This window comes from Dermochelys coriacea, chromosome 8 (genome assembly GCF_009764565.3).
Source record: "Dermochelys coriacea isolate rDerCor1 chromosome 8, rDerCor1.pri.v4, whole genome shotgun sequence".
Taxonomy (NCBI): Eukaryota; Metazoa; Chordata; order Testudines; family Dermochelyidae; genus Dermochelys; species Dermochelys coriacea.
The window spans coordinates 48569711-48590339 of record NC_050075.1 but is presented as its reverse complement, the minus strand read 5'-3'; the positions used below and the strand labels follow the sequence as shown (position 1 = coordinate 48590339).

Here is a 20629-nt window from a genome sequence, read left to right as displayed (position 1 = left end):
GTTAGCGGCATCTAACGGACATTGCTCTATTCAGCGTGTGGTGGAATAATTGACATTGGGCAGAATGATTTATAAGTTTCATATTAGACCACTCCTATTTCTTTTTCTGTTTCCATTTCTAAGGCTCTGTCTACATTGCACAATTACGTCAGTGTACGACAGCTTATGTCCAATTATGTCAGTGTACACTACACTGTTTTCCTGCGGATGTAAGTGTAGACACTGTTTTACTTAGGCTGTTGGCTGTCTTGTCAATTTCATGCTGGAGCCATGAAATTGACAAGAAAGCTGGGCAGCTAGAGGCCTGCTGCCCTTGGCTCTCTGCTCCCAGCCAGGCTGCTGCTCATGGAGATCAGTAGCCGTAAATGGCTGCCCCCATTTCCTGGCTGGGAGGAGAGAAGTCCCAGGTGGCTGCCACCTCCCATCTCTTTCCCCCCATTCCTGGCTGGGAGCAAGGAGATGAGAGCCTGGAGGGGCACCTGTGGTCACAGCAGGAAACTGTGCAGAGCTGAGAGCCCTGGCTCTCGGCACCCCATGCTGCTCCTCTTCAGTTGATGGAAGTGATCATGGTAAGGCCACACACCACTGACAGAAGGAGGATGGTGTGGACATCAGCCACAGCAATAATTACTGCGGTGGCTGTAAGTTGACCTAACGTAGTCGAGTAGTGTAGTGTAGATATGCACTAATACACTGAAAAAATAAATTTAAGCTTCTGAGAGAAGCTGGAGGGTGTACTATGTTAAAAAGGAAGGAAATTACAAGAAAACAGTGCAAAACTGAAGAATGCATTTAATGTGGTAGTCCCCACAAGAAGAGGATGTGCTCTAAATGGGCAGTTAAAACTCAGCATTTACTAAAGATATACTAATATAAAAAGCTACAATAAGAGAATGTTAAGGTTGTAAAGTAAATTGCTCCATGGTATCTGTCTCCTTGTGTACTTACTTTCAACCTTGAATAAAATGAGCATATACTATTTTTTTTTTCTGCCTTACCCCTCCCTATTTCACTGTGCACGGTGGGATGGTGAATGAGGCAAAGATCTACAGTGGATCAGCATTTGAAAACCATCTTAGCAAAAACACAACTGAAAATTAGTATGCTGGATATTGGAGATCACTTTCGGGTTTGTCTACACAAGCACTGAGTTTTTGGGAAGCTGGGGTGTATATCTACCCTGCTCTAATCTGCTGCTCACAAATGTCCATGTTGACCCTGCTGTAGCTCACTAAAAGTTTCCTAATGCACTTTAATCCATTCCTGTTCAAGTCAGGGTAGATCAAAGCACTCTACAGAACTTTGTTTGCCACAGTGGAGTTTACACGGATGCTTGGTGCATGGCAGGCTAGTGTAGGATATATTTACACCTCAGCTGGCCATGAACTAAGTTGACAAGCCCTTAGTTGAACAGAATGTGAAGGACATCATTCCGATTTGGTAGGCTAGTATAGAAAGTTTTCCAGATCTGACAAATATTGTAGTTCTTATATGCCAGTTCGTGGAAGAAGCATTGAAAAATCCCTTTCTTGTTCTACTGCACTAATAAACAACCCAGGTGTGTAAAACCAAACATTCTGTCTATGCAGCATGCTGCAACAGAACCAACTGAACTGAATACACTCTTACAGAAGTTTCAGAAAATTTAAATTGAGTCTACTGAGAGACCTATTTGTTTTGAATAAGTTATCCATCTTTAAAGAAAAGATCCCACAAAATAAAACATGAATGGAAGTTCTTTCTTCAAATATCTGCTTAAACATTACTAGCACCTCACAAAGCATTGGTTGATACTGCCCACTAAAATGCTCTAAATTTAAGTGTCCTGTGAAAAGTAACTTAAAAAAAAAAATCCTTAAGCAAGGCACTGTAACAACTCAGGATCTATAATGCTAGTTTGTGAATGCAGTACTATTAAAATGCTATTTGTGAGTTTATTCTGCCATATCTGATCACCATTGTGTACAGTACCAGGATACATTCAGACTCTACTGTTGTGGGAGAACATCCATGTACTCTAGATTTGTATAGGGCAAAAGTACTGTAGTGGCCATTTGAAGTAGGCTTGTTCACAGAACTAATAACAGTCAGTATCTTTAACATTTTTTTTTCTTCCCACAGGGAGCGTTTTCTTCCAGTCTGCCGTATTAATGACTTTCAGCTTGCTGATGTCATAAATCCAAGTAAGCAAGCATCTGTTAACTCATCCATGTCTCCACATGCTCACACATGATGCCTGGGCCATTTCTATGAAATATCTTTGAAGATTCTTGGGTTTTACTTTCTACACTGGGGTACATAATTGTGGTGTAGTGGAGCCAGTAGCTGCCTATTTTTGAACCTCATGTTATGGCCTGCAGAGAAGACCAGTTCAGTAAAGAGTTCTTACAATGCTTTAGCCAATCCAGTTAATGCTAATTAGTTGTTAAATCTCAGCTCTCTTATAAAACATTACAGTTCTGTCTTGCTACTAGGTTAGATAGTAATCTTATGTTTTACAGTAGTTTTGCAATATATGGTGGTTATAATTACTCTTAAAAAGTAGAAATAATTATTAGTAGGTGACAGGATTGGAACTTGATAATGTGGATTTCCTGGGGGAAATATTTCTATAGAAAACACTTGTATTTCTTCCTTTCTTCCACTCTCTTGCCAACACAGTGTTGCAATTCTGGTGTGGCACAGGCCATTCAGGAAAGACTTTGTGAATTTGCTAAAGAAATTTCTTTAAGTTGATTTTTGCATCTTCCTGTTTTCCTGCCAGAGCATTTGAGGTTGGCCAGGAGTGTCCTTGTTCTCTATTCCAAAATTCAATTTGAATTGAGCTCCGAGAAGGGCCTTCTCAGTTCAGGGACCTAGCTGTGCATTCTCTTTGAATATGTTTGCTGAAGTCCCTGTGTAGCTGTCTTCAGGGTTTAGTACAAGGTTTTTCTGTTTGGGTTGCTGACCTTTTTTTGCCTCCCTTCTTTCTTTTTATCAATATTTTTTGTACTGACATTAGTCAGTGCTCAGTGTTTTCAGGGGAATGGCTGTTTTTCTGAGACGTTATGCCCAGTTTAAAATTTATTTTTAGATTGTATAAGGTCCTTGACAATGCATTTGGATGCATCATAAATCCATGGCTTGGTGCAGTTGATTGTACAATCAAATTATATCTTTTTCAGATACTGGTAAGGTAATAGCTATAAGACTTGGGTTTTGTTTAATTTTTTTCGGAGATTGACATGACTTAATCGTATCAATTTAAGTACATTTCATGACAGAGGAAGATTTGTTCCTCTCTAAAACATAATTGGTTCAGTAATAGATACTCTTAAAATACCCCTCTCCCCCCAACTGGCATTGAAATTCTGTAAGAAATTCTCTTCTAAGTCAATATGGGTAAATTAACCTCCTAACTTTCTTTGGAGTATAGTACATTTGTAATATTAAAATATCCAGAGCTATCTTTAACATGGTATTTTTCTTCATTCAATCTTTGCCTCCATTTAGCTGTTTGAGTTTTGCTATGCTCAAGTTTTCCAATTATGGGGCTTATAGAGTCCAAAACACTCATTCTTTGCTATTCCTCTCTTTTAGAAGCAAAGCGGACATCTCGTTTCTTGAGTGGCATTCTTAACTTTATTCACTTCCAAGAATCGCGCCGCGAGATCTACATGGAATTCCAGTGGTCATATGTAAGATTATGTATAGTTTGTAAGAAACAGCTCAGATAAGACCATCAAAAATATAATTAATATTAATTTATATCTGGAAGTTTAGAGGTTTAAGTACTGTTTGGAAATTAGACTAGCCTGCCATGTATTACAACTTTTTTCAAAGGGGCTGTAACAACTTTTTGTCTTTCTGTAAGACAGATCTTGAAGAGAAAAAAATATAAAATTCCAGGTGACTCCTGCCTATGCGTTAGGGAAAACATTTAAGTGTTTTTATAGGATAGGAAGGAGTCTTAATTTTTTCCAGCTGTTGGAAAGGCAGCACCTACAGGTACCAGCTGAATACAGGCAAGTCTTATTGTGCCATTGAGCTATAGGCTTTGATCAAACATGAGGCACTGGTAAATGGTTTCAGAAACACTTTGGTGTGGTACTCTGGGGAAACATGTCAATTCTTGTTTTCATCTAACTTCAGCCCATTTAAGCATGCCTCATGTCTGGAAGAAATAAACATAAAGCATGTCTGGAAGAAATAAACAGCTGTATAAAGGACAAGCTGGGTCAAAGTCAGTCTAGGAAAGACAGTAGTGGTGATAGGAGGAAGGGGAAATTAGGAATTTGCCTATTCTCCTACCTCACCACTGAATCAATGTTTTAGACCACATATTGTGATGGAAGGTTATTACATGGTTTCCTGTTGGATGATCGGGCTTGGATGATGTACACTTCGATCACCTCCAGGTAGACTACTCTACCTGCTGTACCTGGTGTTGAATCTGACCAGTATGTGGAAAATTCAGCTGGTGAAGCACACAGTTCTCTGCATCCTAGCCAACAAAATCTGACTAGTGCTCCATGATTTCCTCTGGTTTCTTTTTCATTTCCAATCTGAATTGGAAGTGGGAATGCTAACCTACAAAGCCACAACTGGTTAGAGCCCATCTGTTATACGGACTGCCTTGTTGGCCATGTTTTGACAGTTGCACTTACAGGGATGATGCAGCTGGTGATACCCAGGATAAGACTTGGGCACTTAAGGCAAGATGCTTTCAGCTGATAGAGCTTGGGTATGTAACTTAATGCCAGAGAAGATCAGATTGAGCCCAAACCTAAACACATTCAGATCAAACACTTAGACCCACCTTTTCAATAAAGCCTTTGCCTAATAATGGCTTCTAAAAAACTATGGTGTAGAAATGAAAGGGGAGTGTGTTTCTACTCAAGACTTGGTTATTTCTAATATGCTTGCTGCCTTGGGAGTTAAGATAAAGTACATGAACTGTATATAGCTTTTCTGCTGATTCTGATATACATCCTAGATTTCATCACTTACCTACAGGGTCTTTGGCAATTGAAAGGCACAGGATAGACGTAACAAACATTGGTGACAGACCCTTGCTAACTATGTGGAACAGTAACTTTAAAAGTCACATTTCTTACAGGAGAGAATGGGGGTTTCTGTAGGCATAGGAGCCCATTCTGTGACAGTATCTTAAAGAACACCAGTTGCCACATAACTGCAGTTTGTTATAATCAATATTTGAATATATCCATCCTTGTAACTTGGTATGAACTAGACCACCTGTCTATCAATGTGCTTGTTTTTCCTGTTGCACGTTAAATTTAGTATTTGGATATTTCTGGAAATAAACATGCTTACTGGGATCTTTAAAATATGGGCTTCAGTACAGGGTAATTGTCAAGTCAGTTTTTAGGCCTAGCAATTGGGGCCCTCTTCTAGTATCTCGTGAAATATTCAAGCACAGGGAGCAAAAACTTGGACACTTGGAAATCTTTCACTTTAAGGAGAGCGTGACAGGTAACAGTCACTACGCAGAAACTATGAAGCTAGAACAACAGACCAGTAACTACCAAGAACTACCAGTAATTATCTCAACTGGGTAGGTTAGCAGTACAAATAAATTATGAAATGCACATGGATTGTAGGACCAACCTGGCTGTGTGACGAACATGTTGTAGGTTGATTATAAATCTGCTTGTTCTCCCATATAATGTAAACCAATCACTAAAATACCTTAAATTTAATTTACAGAAATCAGCTCTGGAAAAAATACAGCAACTGCAGACAGCAAATCAGGAGGCAGCAGTGAAGCTAGAGAAACTTGAGTGAGTATGGAGTTTAGTAATTGACTGCTGTGGATTTTGCAGTTATAACATACATGCACGTGACATCTAACGGGGAATATTAAGCTGCTGTCTTAGAACAGAAGCGATGTGGCTGTTGACTGACTTTTCTAAATCAACTGAGGCATTATATGGCCTCATCAGTGTCTGAGAATCTATTTTAAAGATAGAGGTAGCCATCTTTCTTCCTTCCAGGCTGTAGGAGAAATAGCTTGGTTAAGTTGTTTTTAAATTGACTTATTTTTCTGTGTAAAGCAATTGAGGGGAAAGTTAAAAGATGAGGTTTGCATTTAATTCTGAAATTGATGAGGCAGGTGATCAGTTTTTCTTATTTCCATAGTTGAGGTCCAGCTCCTATGAAAGTTCTGTCTCCTGAGCTGATCAACCTTCTTCTGTTGGTCAAATGTTTCATAGCTGTGAAGAGAGGGAGGGACTCTCTTGTATCTAGTGCTAATCCTATGGGTGTTTTGATTAGCTAGCCCATAACTATAATTCAGGCAAATGTAAAACTTTTCCCATGGCATCTTTCTCTGTTTGCTGGTGGTTGCTCTTTGAGTTGTTTCCCTAAGAGCTTGTGGGGGTTACTTTCAATGCCCTAGTGAGTCATATTCAGAGTTAGAGATTTGATATTCTGAGCATCTTGTTAGCATTGATTGTGGGAGATAGTAACTTCAGAAACATAGTACCATTTTATTAGAATGAAAGAATGCTGTGTTCAAGAGCATATATACAGTGGATATAGTTTAAAGTACTTTAAAGTCCTTTTCAGAACTTAGGATTCATGGTGGATAACCAGCTAAATGTGACCTTCCATTGGCTGATGGCCAGTGTGACTGTTGGATATATAAGCAGAGGAATATTGAATAGGAAGTGGTATTCTCTGTATAACCTTTGCATTAATGAGACCATTGCTACACTAGTATCCATTTCTCATGTCCACACTTCAAAATGGATGTGGAAAAGATTCAGAAAAGAGCTATAAGAATGATTCAAGGTCTGGAAAATATGCCTTAGTCTGAGCTTACGTCTGTCACTGTATTTAGCTTAATTAAGAGAAGGTAGAGAGGTGACTTCATCACAGTCTAAAGGTATCTAGATGGGGGAGAAGATGGCTGATAGAGGGCTCTTTAATTATGCCTTTGCCTGCTTGACAAGATCAATAGCTGGAACTTGAAACTAGACAAAATCATACTAGAAATAAGGTACACATTTCTAATATGGTAAGGGCAATTAACCATGGGGACAAGAACTAAGCTGGATGTGTAGTGGATTCTAAATCACTTGAAGTTTTTAAAGAACTAAACAGATGCTCTAGCTCAACCACAAGTAACAGACTTGCTACAGGAATTTTGTGGCCCATGTGTTTTCAGGTGGCCAGATTAGGTGATCACAATAGTCCTTTCTGGTGTTAAATCTGTGAATCTATTAATAAAAAATGAAAACCAAAATGTAGCATAACAAGTAGCTGTTTGACAGATAGGAGACAAAGGATAGGAATAAATGGTCCATTTTTACAATGTACAGAGGTGACCATCGGAGTCCCCCAAGGGTCTGTACTCCTATCTGTTGTTCACTGTTCACCCCCTTTTCCAGATGATTAATAAATATGTTGAAGTGGCAAAGTTAGCAGATGATTCATAATTATTCAAGAGGTTAAATTCAAAGCAGACTGTGAGGAGTTAGAGGGATCTCATAAAACTGGTGACTGGGCAATAGTAAGGCAGATGAAATTCAACGTTAAGTGCAAAGTAATGTAAACTGGAAAAAATAATCCCAACAATCCCTATACAGCTAGAGTGATGGGTTCTAAATTAACTGTTACCACCCAAGAAAGATCTTCGAGTCAGCATGAAAATGACTGCTGCATGCACAGCAGTGGTCAAAAAGGCTCACTGTGTTAGGAAATGATAGAAAATAAGACAAGTAGCATAATGCCATTATATAAAGTCATGGTGTGCCCACACCTTGAATATTGTGTCCAGTTCTGGTTGCCCCATCTAAAAAAGGATATAGTGGAACTGGAAAAGGTTCAGAGAATGGCAACAAAGATTGTCACAGGTATGGAACAGCTTCCATATGAGAAGAGACTAAAAAGATGGGGTCTGATCAGCTTAGAAAAAAAATGGCTTGTGGGGGTTATAATAGAGGTCTATAAAATCTTGAATGGTGAGGAAAAAGTGGAGAGAAGTGTTTACCATTTCATACAACACACAAACCAGGGGTCACTTGATGAAAGTAATAGGCAGCAGGCTTAACACAGCAAGAGAGAGTGTTTTTTCACACAGCGCACAACTAAAACTGTGGAACTCATTGCCATGCGATGTTCTGATTGCCAAAAGTATAACTGGGTTCAAAAAAGAACTGGATAATTTCTTGGAGCATAGTTCCACTAGTGGCCATCAGACAGGATGGTGAGGGATGCAATCCCATGCTCGGGGTCACCCTAACCCTCTGACTACCAGAAGCCAGCAGAGGAAGACGGGTGGATTCCGCCATAATTGCCCTGTTCTGCACACTCCCCTGGAAACTCTGTCACTGTCAGAGATAGGATACTGGGCAAGATGGACCATGGTCTGACCCAATATGGCAGCTCTTACAGTTGTATGTAAATTTCCAGTCCTGCCTCCATTTACCTTCTCTACTAATAGTTATATTTATTGTATACATTAGTATGTGCTGCTTGTATTATCTGAACCAGAGTCAGCTTTTTTTCCTCAAACTGCAGCATGCAGAGGAAGGGGAGCCACATCAAAGCGCCTGCTCTGCAGCTGTACTGTCTGGTAGCTCTTGGTGAACACTACTGGAGGAGGGAGCACTGCAGGACCAGCTAGCAGTGTATGCAGCTGCTCGCCTTAAAGGGAACTATGCTACTTACCTACCTCACAGGAGATGTTGAGGGTTAATTAGACTAGTATTTGCAAAGTACCATAGAAAAGCTAAATAGTTGTCCTGCATCAAGTTTTCAGTGTTCTGTTCTGTATCTTTAAGACTTTGTCCCGCTTTACTTTTTTGTCTAGTGTTACTTCTCTGCTCTTGATTTCTCGTTCTTTTTGCTCCCTTGTCTTACTCGCTCCCTTTGCATATTTAAGCAAGTCTGCATTCCTCCTGTTCCATGGACTTTCCCTCTCCTCCAGCCCTCCGTTAGCTTCCACCCCATCAGATGGGGCTCTCTTATGCCCATTCCTTTGGAAGAGTACTCAAGTTTATCATCACTATACTTTGTCACTGTTATGGACTGCAGGTCAGTTTTTCTCTCTCTGGGATGTCCCATCAGTGACTTGCTCCACTATCAGTCACTAGTTCCAAATTCGGGTTGTTTGAAATAAAAGTATATTAAAGATGAAGATCATATTTTAAATATGCCTCAGACTAATATTTGTAGAGTCTTAGTTACAATTATACAACTACTTCTGACTCCCTCCATGGGGTTAGCTGCCTCCTTTACTCATGTTTTCTGGCCAATTCTCATCAGTCCAGCTCCCCACTGTATCCCCCGTCCCCTCCCCCAATATCCATAGCCACTTCTTGTTCTTCTTTGCTAATTTCCAAGACCAATTTGAAAACTGAGAAGTTTTCCAGTACCCAAGAATTGCTCTCAGTACTCACTGGGAGAGTCTCCTGTCTGATGTTAGCCCTGTGCTTTAAGTCTACCACTTTAAGCTATAGTGCTACAAAAATATTGCATTTTATAATTAAAATATCTAGATAGATCAATGTGTCATAGTATCATTCCCTCACTCTTGTTTTTGCACTTTTTTCCATGTTGCCTCTTAAACATACAGATCTCACTCCTTGTGCTCCTTCTTTACTTAAATCACTCCTTAAATCATACTGGAGCTATGAAATCTTTCAACAATAACCCACCAAAGCAAGATTAAAAAGAAAATGATGTGAGATTAGGTCTTCAACTGTTTATCCAGGTCACTGTCTGTAGCTGATCCTAAGACCCTTCAAGGCAGGAAAAGTGTCTTTCTTTCTGTACTACACAGCCTTAGCTCACTGACACCTGACGTGCACTAACAAGATCAAACATCATATCTTTGTGTTTAGCACGATTCCAGTAGAGCAGAAAGCAGAGTTCAAGCAGCTGTCTGATGATATTAAAGAACTGCAGCAAGTACTAAACCAGGACTATCGTCAAAAAACGGTATGCCCTATTTATGTGTGTCTCTGAAGTTCTGTCACAAAGTACAACTACTATGGCTTCTGATTGCGGGCATTTATTATTTCTTTGGATTTATCCCATGAAAATTTGATTAAAACTAAAAGCAAGTCAAAATATTTAAGGTATTTACGTCTATCCTGGTCTGAGTCCTGTGGTACTCCCTAGCATTAACTTGTGCTGGTACCTATGAGGGAATGAAGCTATCGGCTGGGCCCATAGGGATCAAAAGCAGTGTGTGAAATATAGTCTGTTTTTCATTACAGAAAGACATTGCTTGTGTGAGGAACTGAGATCTGCTGCATTATAATGAATATTGTGAGACTGTTTCCTCGTTTGTGTTGCTGCCTACTTGAACTGAAAGGGTTAAGTCAAACCAGAGCTGGGGATTGGTTTGGGCAGGAAATAGGAACTTAAGGATGAGTCTGCAATGGAGTTTGCGGTGTGATGGCAGCTTACGTAGATGTACCTGTTCTAGTTTTACCTGTGCTAGCATGGCTAAAAATAAGTGTAGATGTTGTGGCAAGGGCTGTACAAGCACACCAGGGGCCCTGGCTACCTGTTCAAACCTGTGCTGCCGCATCTGCACTGCTTTTTTAGCCAGGCTAGCACAGGTGTGTTTACCCAAGCTGCAATTACTCATTTGATTGCAGTGTAGACACCCTAAGAGATAAGACAGCAGCAGGTACACATCTTCAAAGCAGCTAAGAGTACCATGGGGCTATCACTGGGACATGCTAAAGATCAAAAGACCCTGACTGGCTAAAAGATGTCCCTAATAGAAAGGGAGGGGGGGAAAGTAGTCAGCATGCGCACATGGTTGGTGGGGGGAAGAGATAGGAACTGCAGGCAGGCATGTTCTCTCTAAGCAGGGCCTAAGCATCTAGGCCAGGAGTAGTTAAAAGGCAAGATCCACGTAGTTAGGTCTCCCTTTTTGTTGTTTGTAGCCCATCATGTTTCTGAAAGCTGTTCTGTTAATATTCAGCAATACTGTTGGAGAAGGCTGTGTGGCCCCTGTGCATAAATCAATAGTAACCACTCCCAGATGCATCAACGGCAAGATCCAAACCCCAGCTGGACTTGCTGGTTGGTACTCGGGGGCTGTAACACAGGTCCTCGTTTAAGAGTGGGTGAACTGTGGAATTCCACCCAAAGTCTGACACCTGTGGGGTGCACTTGCTGAGAAGGGATAGCTGTGCAGGTAGCTGTTAACTGCTTTTTTCAGTAGTCTTTTCTCTGTAGTAAAAGTTCAAACTTAAAACCAGAATCCATACTAATAATTCTCCTCTTTTAACTGTCAAACAATTGTTCTCTTCATTAGACAGCTTTGCAAGAAGTGACTTCCCAAAAGAAAGCAGAAGTTGCAGAGAGAACTCGAAGTCTGGTAAGTATAACTCAATTTAAATGAGATTTGAACAGTAGCCTGCAGTAAGTAATGGAGCTTCTTTTAATATAGCATCAGATTTTTCTGCCTGACTTCTGCTAGTTATGTGCAGTGTGAATGGTTCAGATAATGAAACTTGATTGCATTTTAAAAACCATGTCTATATTTGTATTTCATGGAAACTTGCATGATAAGAATAAAGTTTGGTTTTGATATATCTGGGACTCCAGCCCTTGTAACTAAGGTTTCTAACTCCAGGTCTAAACACAATTTTTGTACCAGTATAGCTGTTTAGTTTAGGATGAGACTTTTATATACCAAAATAATTATCCCAGTACAGACACTAACGTAGATGCAGCTATACTGGAATAATGGTGCTAATACCAATATAGCTTATTTCCTTTCCCTTACAGGAATAGCTATACTGGTATAAGCATCTTTATACTAGTATAACTGTGCCCACACAAGAGGTTTTGTAACATTACTACTGTACTAATATAGTAAAAGCAGTACAACTTTTGTTTGTAGCCAAGGCCTAAACACTTCCATTCCAAACCCCTATTTTCACCTTTCAGGCTGAAATTTTCCAGGCTTGATCTCTGCCCATAAGTGATACTTTGGGCAAGCTTGAGTTGAAAGATTTCAGCCATTTGCGTGTGAAGAGTGCGGGGGAGGTGGGAAGCTATAAAAACCAAAATCTTACAACTTTGTGAACTGCTGTAATAATGCTGACAGAGCTGGAGATGTAAAGTTGAAATTTGGCACAGAAGAAGCCCTCATGGAGAAGTCCCTTTAAGCATTTGAAAATTGGGTTTTAACTTGATTAAATTATGAGCCTTTGAAAATTTCACTTTATATGTGCATAGTGCAGTTGGTATGATGCCCATTTTGTATGTTGCACATCAAATGAAGCTGAGCTCCTTCTTACTGATCCTGTAAGGTGACTGGGATATATTATTCCCGTTGTACCTTGCCTCCATCTTTCTTCTTTGGAAAGAAAAATATGTAGGTGTTAAGTACATCTGGTCCTAAATCAGAAAAGATAATGGACCATTATAACACTTAAAGTTGTGTAAGTATGCAAGGTGGAAATATTGCTGGTATCTAAAGTTGTAGAACAGCTGTATTTTGCACTGTATTAAAGAAATAAATGATCCCATAACTGAAGACTATATTGTTTCATGCAAATAAAAGGATAGCGTTAAGGCTGGATATGCTACCTTTAGAAATTCCTGATTTGAATGCCTAACTATAGAACTGTGACATCCTTTTAAAGTAATTAATTCTTGATGGACTAGCTATATCACCTTTAAGTCTTCAAAGAATGTGAAAACACTCTAGAATGAGTGGGAGGAAACAGGGCATCCCCTAAATTCTTAGCAGTAGCCCGTACCTCTTTAGATATTACCTATTTTACACAGAGAGAGAGAGAGAGAGAGAGAGAAAATTGGCCAGGACTAGAACTGGGCAAATGGAGGAAAAAAATTATGAATATTCTTGTGAATACAGCTGGCTGTTTAGCTCTACTGGTATTTGTGACCTCTTATTCATTAACATTTGGGTAGTGAATTTCATTGGCATGAATGTTTGCAGCAAGCATGAGTGCAGCAAAAAATAACATGCAGTCCTTAACTCAAAATTGTACCATAACACACATACAAAAGGGAGCAGAATTAAGGCAGCCTTCACTTCAGCATTTGCTGACCTGAGTGCTTTGCTTGGCAACTGTAACATTCTTAAGAGAATTTAAAAGAATTTTGTTTTTTTTAAAGAAAAATACTAAAACAAAAATGTTATGATGTAGAACAACTTGCTAGATAGCAGTAAAATGCTCTCCTGCACAAGATGCTCACTGCAGAATCCTGCCTCACTGAACTTCTTTTCTCCCTTCTACTTAAAGCATCAGAAGGCAGATAGTAGCTGTATCACCTTTAAGTCTTGCAGCATTATTAAAATTGAGTAAAATTGAGATATCACATTTTAATTGTCTTGCTAATTAGAATCAGCTAAAAGTGACAATGGCTACTTTGAAAGAAGAACAAGAGCAACTGAAATCAAAAATTGTAGAGTCTCCAGAGGAACTGAAGAATTACAAAGAACATATGAAGGAGACTGTCCAGAAACTCAAGAAAACCAAGGTGAGTCTTGATCGGTATACTATGGCTGCTTTGTTCTTAGTACAGTCTATTAAATTTCCTCTGTGATGGCAAGACATGAGTCTTGATGGCAAGATAAGACTCTGTCTTCTGGCATAATATTGAGAGCTGCTTGTACATCATTTTCAAAAAGATCAGCAATAGGTGACTAGCAGGAAATTTAAGAATTTAGTTTATAATGAAAGAAAACAAAGACATCTGATATTTAGAGAACACCTCCTTTAAAGATGGGATCATAAGTAGTGCTATTGATCGTTCCACCTGTAACACTAAACTTAGAAATGTTGGGTCCTTGAACCTGTCCAGCTGATTGCATCCATCATCCTGACACTACCACATATGGCTGGCACTGTTTTGACACCTCTTCCTAGGCCCTGGCCTTTTGACCAGGTGCTCCAGGGTTACCTCTGTTCTCACTCAGTAGTTCTGAATCTGGAGGCTTGCTTTCTTCTCTCTGGGAACACTTTATCCCTAAATAACAATCTAATTCCAAAATCATCTCACATAGGTTCACTCCAGTTAAAATAGAGGAAGTAAATCAAAAGGAAGCTGATAATTTAAGGTACACAATCAACTTGAAATCTTAGTAAACTGCAAAAAAAGGCAATAGTAGCTTCAGGAACTAAGCTGAGTCCCCTTTCCACTTTGTGGTTTTCTAATCGCTTCTTTGTATTCTTAAATGTTTGACTCCTGCTGATGTGTGAAGACTCATGATAAACAAGAAGAAACTAAGTGGCTATTCAGGGGCAACACTGGAACCTGCCCCTCCCCCCCTCTAGACATATAATCTGTGAAATGCACAAACTAAATAGGAGAAAAATACAGGAAAACATTCCTCTACCTTCTTCAATTATATACCTATCTTTTCAGTTACCTGTAAAAATAGTTGGCAGAGAAAGTTCAGACAGTATATATTTAAGTACAACAGCCATGAGGTTCATGTTTGGCTGTGTCTTGTGAGCAGACTGATTCATCTATGCGTCAGTGAAGCTCACAACGTGCTCTTCAGATTTCTCTCTCTGTTTGTATGGTTTGTTTTTAAGGTGTGAAGTTGTTGCCATCTGACTCTAATCAAACATTCCTGTGTAATGCTAGTTGAGGCTGAATATAATTGCACTTCTACTGACATAGAATTTTCCATTGTATAACTTGCATTCTCTTCCACAACAGGCATTGTAGCACATTTAATGGATACATTTACTTCCTTATATCTGAAGGTTGAGTATCGCATCTAGGTGTCATCCCTGTCTTCCCAAACCAACGGCTTTTTCATCCGAAGCATAATCTTGTTAGCAAACTCAAAATTTAATTATTTTCAGCAACAATTGTGAAGTTACTTGATTTCTTTAATTCCAGACATTGAAGGGTTAGTTACAAGAGCAAATATGCTTACTACAGAACATAACAGAAACCACATTTCACTCATTTCTTTAAGTAAATATCTTTTTCTTGTTTTTTTTGTAAAGCAAGAGGTTATTGAGAAGTATGAAGGTTATCGAGACCTAGTTGAGATTCTGCCATCATGTCAACTGGAGGTGCAATTATACCAAAAGAAAATGCAAAGCCAAGGCGCAAATGTGGAGAGAATGGCTAATATCTCATCAGAGGTTTGTATTATGTACTTGTGTGTCCCCCTCTAGCTGCATGTAAGAAATAAATTGCTCTCAATTAAGTACTGGGTTTTAATTTCATGCAAGTGCTGCTCCCTGTTGCTCTAATGTTTTTGCTTAGGATATGAATCTGAAAAAACAAACTGCTATGCAACAGTACAAATGATATTTGCTAAAGTGGAATCTGTTTCAAAGCAAAGCATGTTGCCTTCCAGCACCTAGACATAACAGCCAGTACCGTAGCTATTTTCTTAATCATAATCTTCCATTTCAGTAGTTCCTGTTATCCTAAAGGATCCGAAGTTGCTTCAAAACTATTTATAAGCAGCCCTATCAAAATGCAGCTACTGTTGGGGTTGAGTACAGTAACTTCCCGTAGCACATCTGTAGGTAGGAGGGAAAATTTTGTTTTAAGGTCACAAGGACAAACTCCTGTAAATTTGTTGCCATCTTTAATAGTTGAAGCACTTATTACCATAGAAACATAAGCCAAAATAGCATGTAATGTCTTCTCTTTTTCTAGAAGGTTGTTTGTTGGGAGGAGGGAAGTTTGAATTTTAAATTGTTCTTCTTCTGGGAAGAGCGGAAGCCAAAAGGAGGAAATATCATTGTACCCAAAATGATCATTTTAACAAGCACCTTAATTTTATCAGTATTACCAGCTCATTTTTCACTGGACAAAATTTTTCATCATGATATATGGTACCTTCTTAATTAGGACTAACAGTTTTGGAGAATGATAGAGTATTTTAGTAAGTGAAAAGAAAAATAGCTACCTTACAGTTCACTTCTTTTGGCAAAGCATAGTAAAGTTTTGAATATTTGTCCTACATAATTTACTGTTGTATATTGCAGTAATTACTGGAAGTCTAAGTGATGTAATCCACCAAGCCTGATCTGTAAAATATTTACAAAGTGTGTTAACAGTTGCATTTCTAGGAAGAATTAACTGGGTTATCAAAATGAGAATGAACAAAGTTCTATTTTGGCAAATATCCAATAGAGGGACATTGCATTTCTTTGATTTTATAGAATTGCTTTTCAGTCTTTCTTTGAAAATACTGTAGGTCAGAAATCTCGAGGACCAGATTGAGAATGGCCAGATAGAGTTGAAGAATGCTGCGACAGATGAAATGTCCTTAAAGAGACTGGTCAACGCTAAGCGTGAGAAGCTGTCTACGGCTGAAATAAGGATAAAGAAGAAACAGGAGGACGTTGAGCAGTACAAGCGCACAGTATTTGAGTACGGATGAGTTGGCATTTCTGCCTGGCGCTACTTTATCTGACATACACTTACAAAAATTCACATCCCTGATACAAACATGTAACAAGTAGTATAGATGGAAATGGGAGTGATGGGGGATAGTTCTGTGAAGAACAGTAATGCTGTGGGCAAGCACTTGGGGACTTGGATCAATAATTGCAATGTGAGTTGACAGCAACTCTTTCAGTGGATTACTAATTCAATTTATAATGCTTAGGCTTGATTTTTTTAAATCTTTTTAAAGAAAATGTCACACTGGGATAATTTTCCAACTCATCAGACTTCAACAAAGCCCCATTTGCCTTTCATGAATTTTTCATAATTTCCCTTGCCACTTTTGCTCATTATCAAAACCATTCAAGACCCACAGGGAAATGGGGTCTTGTATCTCAGGGGTGTATTATCCTGATGTGACACGTCTAAAATAAAAGGAAAAGTGTCATTTGATCAAAGCTTCCCAGCTCATCTTCCTTCCTACGTGATGCTGCAGGCATGTCGTAAGGCTGAGCTTGGAACATCACAATCCTTTCCATGATGGCAGACTCTAATATTGTAAACACAGGGCTATGATTTTACTACAAGACCTAGGAGGAGCTGGCCCATGATTTAATTTTAAACTCCAATCCTCAAAAGTGTCAAAGGGGATACAGAACATTACTGGCCAAATGAATGGAGTGTTGTATAGGAAGCATCTTCATTTAGATGGGGAAAGTTAACTGAGTGCTCTGGTCCTACTTAAGGGCTTCTGTTCTCTGCAGAAAGCTGGGCCTAGAATTTGTGGCAGATCCCCCTGATTTCTGTCACTCGTCTACTAAATTTTGAAGTAACTTAAAGTAAATGGAGGTTTTAATTAAATCAAAAATGAAGGCAGCACAATATAGAATTGTTTGCTTTAGATATTAAATGCTCTTCTCAATTTTTAGTGTAGCTGTAGATTTTTGCATTAACACATAATTGCCTTGTAGATGTTTCCTGTGTTTTGACAATTATGGGATTTAGCAGTGAAGAAGGGGAGGGAGGTGGCTTTGGGTTTTGGCATCCAGGAGAGCAGAAGGGTTTTTGGTGGTGAGCAGAAGAATGCATCTTTTCTTTCCCTTTGTGGGTAGGGGCAGAGATGGCTTAAAACTGTTTATTAAGCTTGAACGCCTTGTCCCATCTGACAGCACACAGCTGCCTACTGCCCCCACAGTGGGGTGGGTCTACCCTGCACTGTTCTGGGTCCTGGGGGATGCTGGGGAGGGGTGGCATTGGCTGGGCCCATTTTACCTCCCCTCCTACCCCCACAGTGCATCTCCAGGAGCTAGAGACTTAATACAGTAACTCCTCACTTAAAGTCATCCCGGTTAACATTGTTTCATTATTACATTGCTGATCAATTAGGGAACATGCTCGTTTAAACTTGTGCAATGCCCCCTTATAACGTTGTTTGGCAGTTGCCTGCTTTGTCCACTGCTTGCAGGAAGAGCAGCCCTTTGCAGATAGCTGGTGGGGGCTTGGAACCAGGGTGGACCGGCAGCCCCCCTATCAGCTCCCCGTTCCCCTAAGTTCCCTTTGCAGCAGCTGCCCAGCAGGCTATCAATTGCCTGCAGTTCAGCGGTCCCTCCCCCCGGCATTGTGCTGCTCCTGCCCTCTGCCTTGGAGCTGCTCTCTGAGCCTCCTGCTTGCTGGGGGGTGGGAGAGAAGAGGGGGGATTAATGTCCCCCTCCCCCTTGCTCGTGCCCCCCGCTTACCTCATCTCCATAGAGCAGGGGGACACATGACAGGACTCAGGATGGAGGGAGCTTCCTGGCAGCAGCTGTGGTCTCAGCTTGCTGATTAACTTAACAAGGCAGTGTACTTAAGAGTGGGTCAGCGTACTTAAAGGGGAAATGCACATCACACACACACACACACACACACACACACACACACACACACACACACACACGGTGTGTGTCTCTGTCTGCGATGCTGTCTCCCCTCCTTCCATTCCTGCTGCCTTGTAGAATGTGAGGCTACATTAACAACGAGTTAACCCCCTGAGGGCTCAGCCAATTGCTAATTCATCATTTAGCAGTAAGGCATTCCCTAGGAGATATCCCACCCTCTGACTTCACCACCTCAGCAAAGCTTCACAATCATCATTGCTGTGTACAGTATTAAATTGTTTAAAACTTGTAGTGTGTGTGTGTGTGTGTGTGTGTGTATAGTCTTTTGTCTGGCAAAAAATATTTTTCCCTGGAACCTAACCCCACCCCCCCACTTACATTAATTCTTATGGGGAAATTGGATTCGTTTAACATCGTTTCTCTTAAAGTTGCATTTTTCAAGAACATAACTACAGTGTTAAGTGAGGAGTTACTGCACTTTTCAAATTAAAACTTATTTTGTGCAGCACAGCTTTCTGGTTGGTTGAATTGTATGGCCAGTTCCATAGCTAGAGAATGGTGCAAAATACACAAGTCTAGACACAATAGCAATTTCAATTAGTGATGGTGCAAGTTCAGTGCAAAACCTAGCTATATTCTGTCCTGAAGTATTTTTTGAAAACATGAACTATCCAAATTCTTTTTCAGACCTTGCATTGTCAGACAGCTAATCTTTAAACTGTTTTTGAAGCACAATACTAGCTAATTCTCACATCAGTGATATGGATCAGTATTAAGCCCATTTTAAAGATGGAGAGACTGAGACACAGGAAAAGTTGAGATCACATAAGCCCGTGTCTGAGCTGGCCTTTGAACTCAAGATTCCAGTCCCACTACACAATGCTGCCTCTAGTGCGGAGGTTCTCAAACTGGGAGATTCAAAATGTATTCTGCAGGGGCATGAAAAGCTTTGGGAGAATGGTGGCTGCTGTCGGGATGCCCAACTCTAAAGGCAGCAGTGGAGAAGTAAGGGCGGCAATGCCATACCATGCCACCTTTACTTCTGCACTGCTGCTGGTGGTGGGGATGCCTTCAGAGCTGGGCACCTGGCCAGCAGCTGCTACTTTCCAATCTGCCTTCAGAGCTGGGCAGAGGTATATGTACTTCAGTGGCATGTGTGTTTGTAAATGACTATAGACACAAAGAATGGGGCACAATCAAATAAGTTTGAGAACCTCTGTTCTAGAGTATGATGAATGCATCACTCAACAGTAGAAAAACACTTAGGGCCAGATTCTCAGCCAGTTTAAATTAGTGTAGCTCCACTGAAGTCAATTGAGCAATTTCTGTTTGACAAGTTATGTTAACTCCTTTGAGTTTTGTTTCTTGATGCTATATAGCTCTAGGATTTAAGAATGAGTCAACTTTTCTGATATCAGTGTGATGGAGATAAATTGTACACCTAGATGGATGAATGTTACTTATCCCACAAATGCAGCTTTTCCTTCACTCTTGCAAATGACTGTTCTAGCTGCAACTTAGAAAATCACTTTCCTTGACATTCATATTCAATGTAGAATCCATATCGGTGTTTGTATTTAATTTGGGATGATGTGATTGGTTCAGCACGAACTATTTCATACCTTCTTTCTTTAGGTATTGTAACAGAGTTCAGGAGAAGAGAGGGGCTGTCTATGAGAAGGTGACGGTGATTCACAAGGAAATTCAGCAAGTCAGATTCAAAGTCCAGCAGCTGAACGAGAACACTGAAAAGGAAAAAATGAAAGCACAGGTAAGCAGGAATTCTTCTCTATTAAGTACTGGGGAGAAGAGTGGCCAAAACTGTTTTTATTTGCCAGAAAATGCAGTTTCAGGTGACCAGAAACTTTGTGAATTTGACATAAAATTGCCAAATAGTTTCACCCCCTCCCCCCCCGCCCAAACCACCTCTTCCCCCTCCAAAACCTCTTTGGCACTTAGACACTATTCACAAACCAGGGTGCGGAAGTGATGGTTCTTTCAGAACTTTAACTAAGTACTTAGGGCACTCACTTGGGCTGTGGCAGACCTAGGCTGAATTCCCTTCACTGCCTGATATGGAAAAGGGATTTGTATTTGGGTCTCCCACATTGCAGGAGCACACCTTAGCTATTAGGCTATGGGATATTCTGGTATGAACGTCTGTCTCTCCTGTTGAATCTGTTCCACTTCTTATAGTCAAGGAGCAAGAACTTGAACGTGGTTATACCAAATCCTTGGGGAGTACCTTAACCACCGGACCATAGTCATTCTTACTCTTTCCCTGGCCCAATGACTGTAAATGGACATTCATAGTGGCAAGTCACAGTGATGACAAAAGTTCTGAGGGCCTGACCACCTCTTCCTCCTGCCCTTTAAAAATGCCT

General features: G+C 40.1%; 1 protein-coding gene across 2 annotated transcripts in view; it reads left to right on the top strand.

The window, feature by feature from the left end:
- The window catches only part of NUF2 (NUF2 component of NDC80 kinetochore complex), a 59535-nt gene that overhangs the window by 8384 nt on the left and 30522 nt on the right, over positions 1 to 20629 (top strand). For both annotated transcript variants that reach the window (XM_043490850.1, XM_038413269.2), the window contains exons 5-13: positions 2122 to 2183; positions 3580 to 3677; positions 5710 to 5783; positions 9852 to 9948; positions 11285 to 11347; positions 13348 to 13485; positions 14970 to 15110; positions 16181 to 16356; positions 19881 to 20016. In XM_043490850.1, the coding sequence (XP_043346785.1) occupies positions 2122 to 2183; positions 3580 to 3677; positions 5710 to 5783; positions 9852 to 9948; positions 11285 to 11347; positions 13348 to 13485; positions 14970 to 15110; positions 16181 to 16356; positions 19881 to 20016 (985 nt within the window). The remainder of the gene's footprint in view (positions 1 to 2121; positions 2184 to 3579; positions 3678 to 5709; positions 5784 to 9851; positions 9949 to 11284; positions 11348 to 13347; positions 13486 to 14969; positions 15111 to 16180; positions 16357 to 19880; positions 20017 to 20629) is intronic.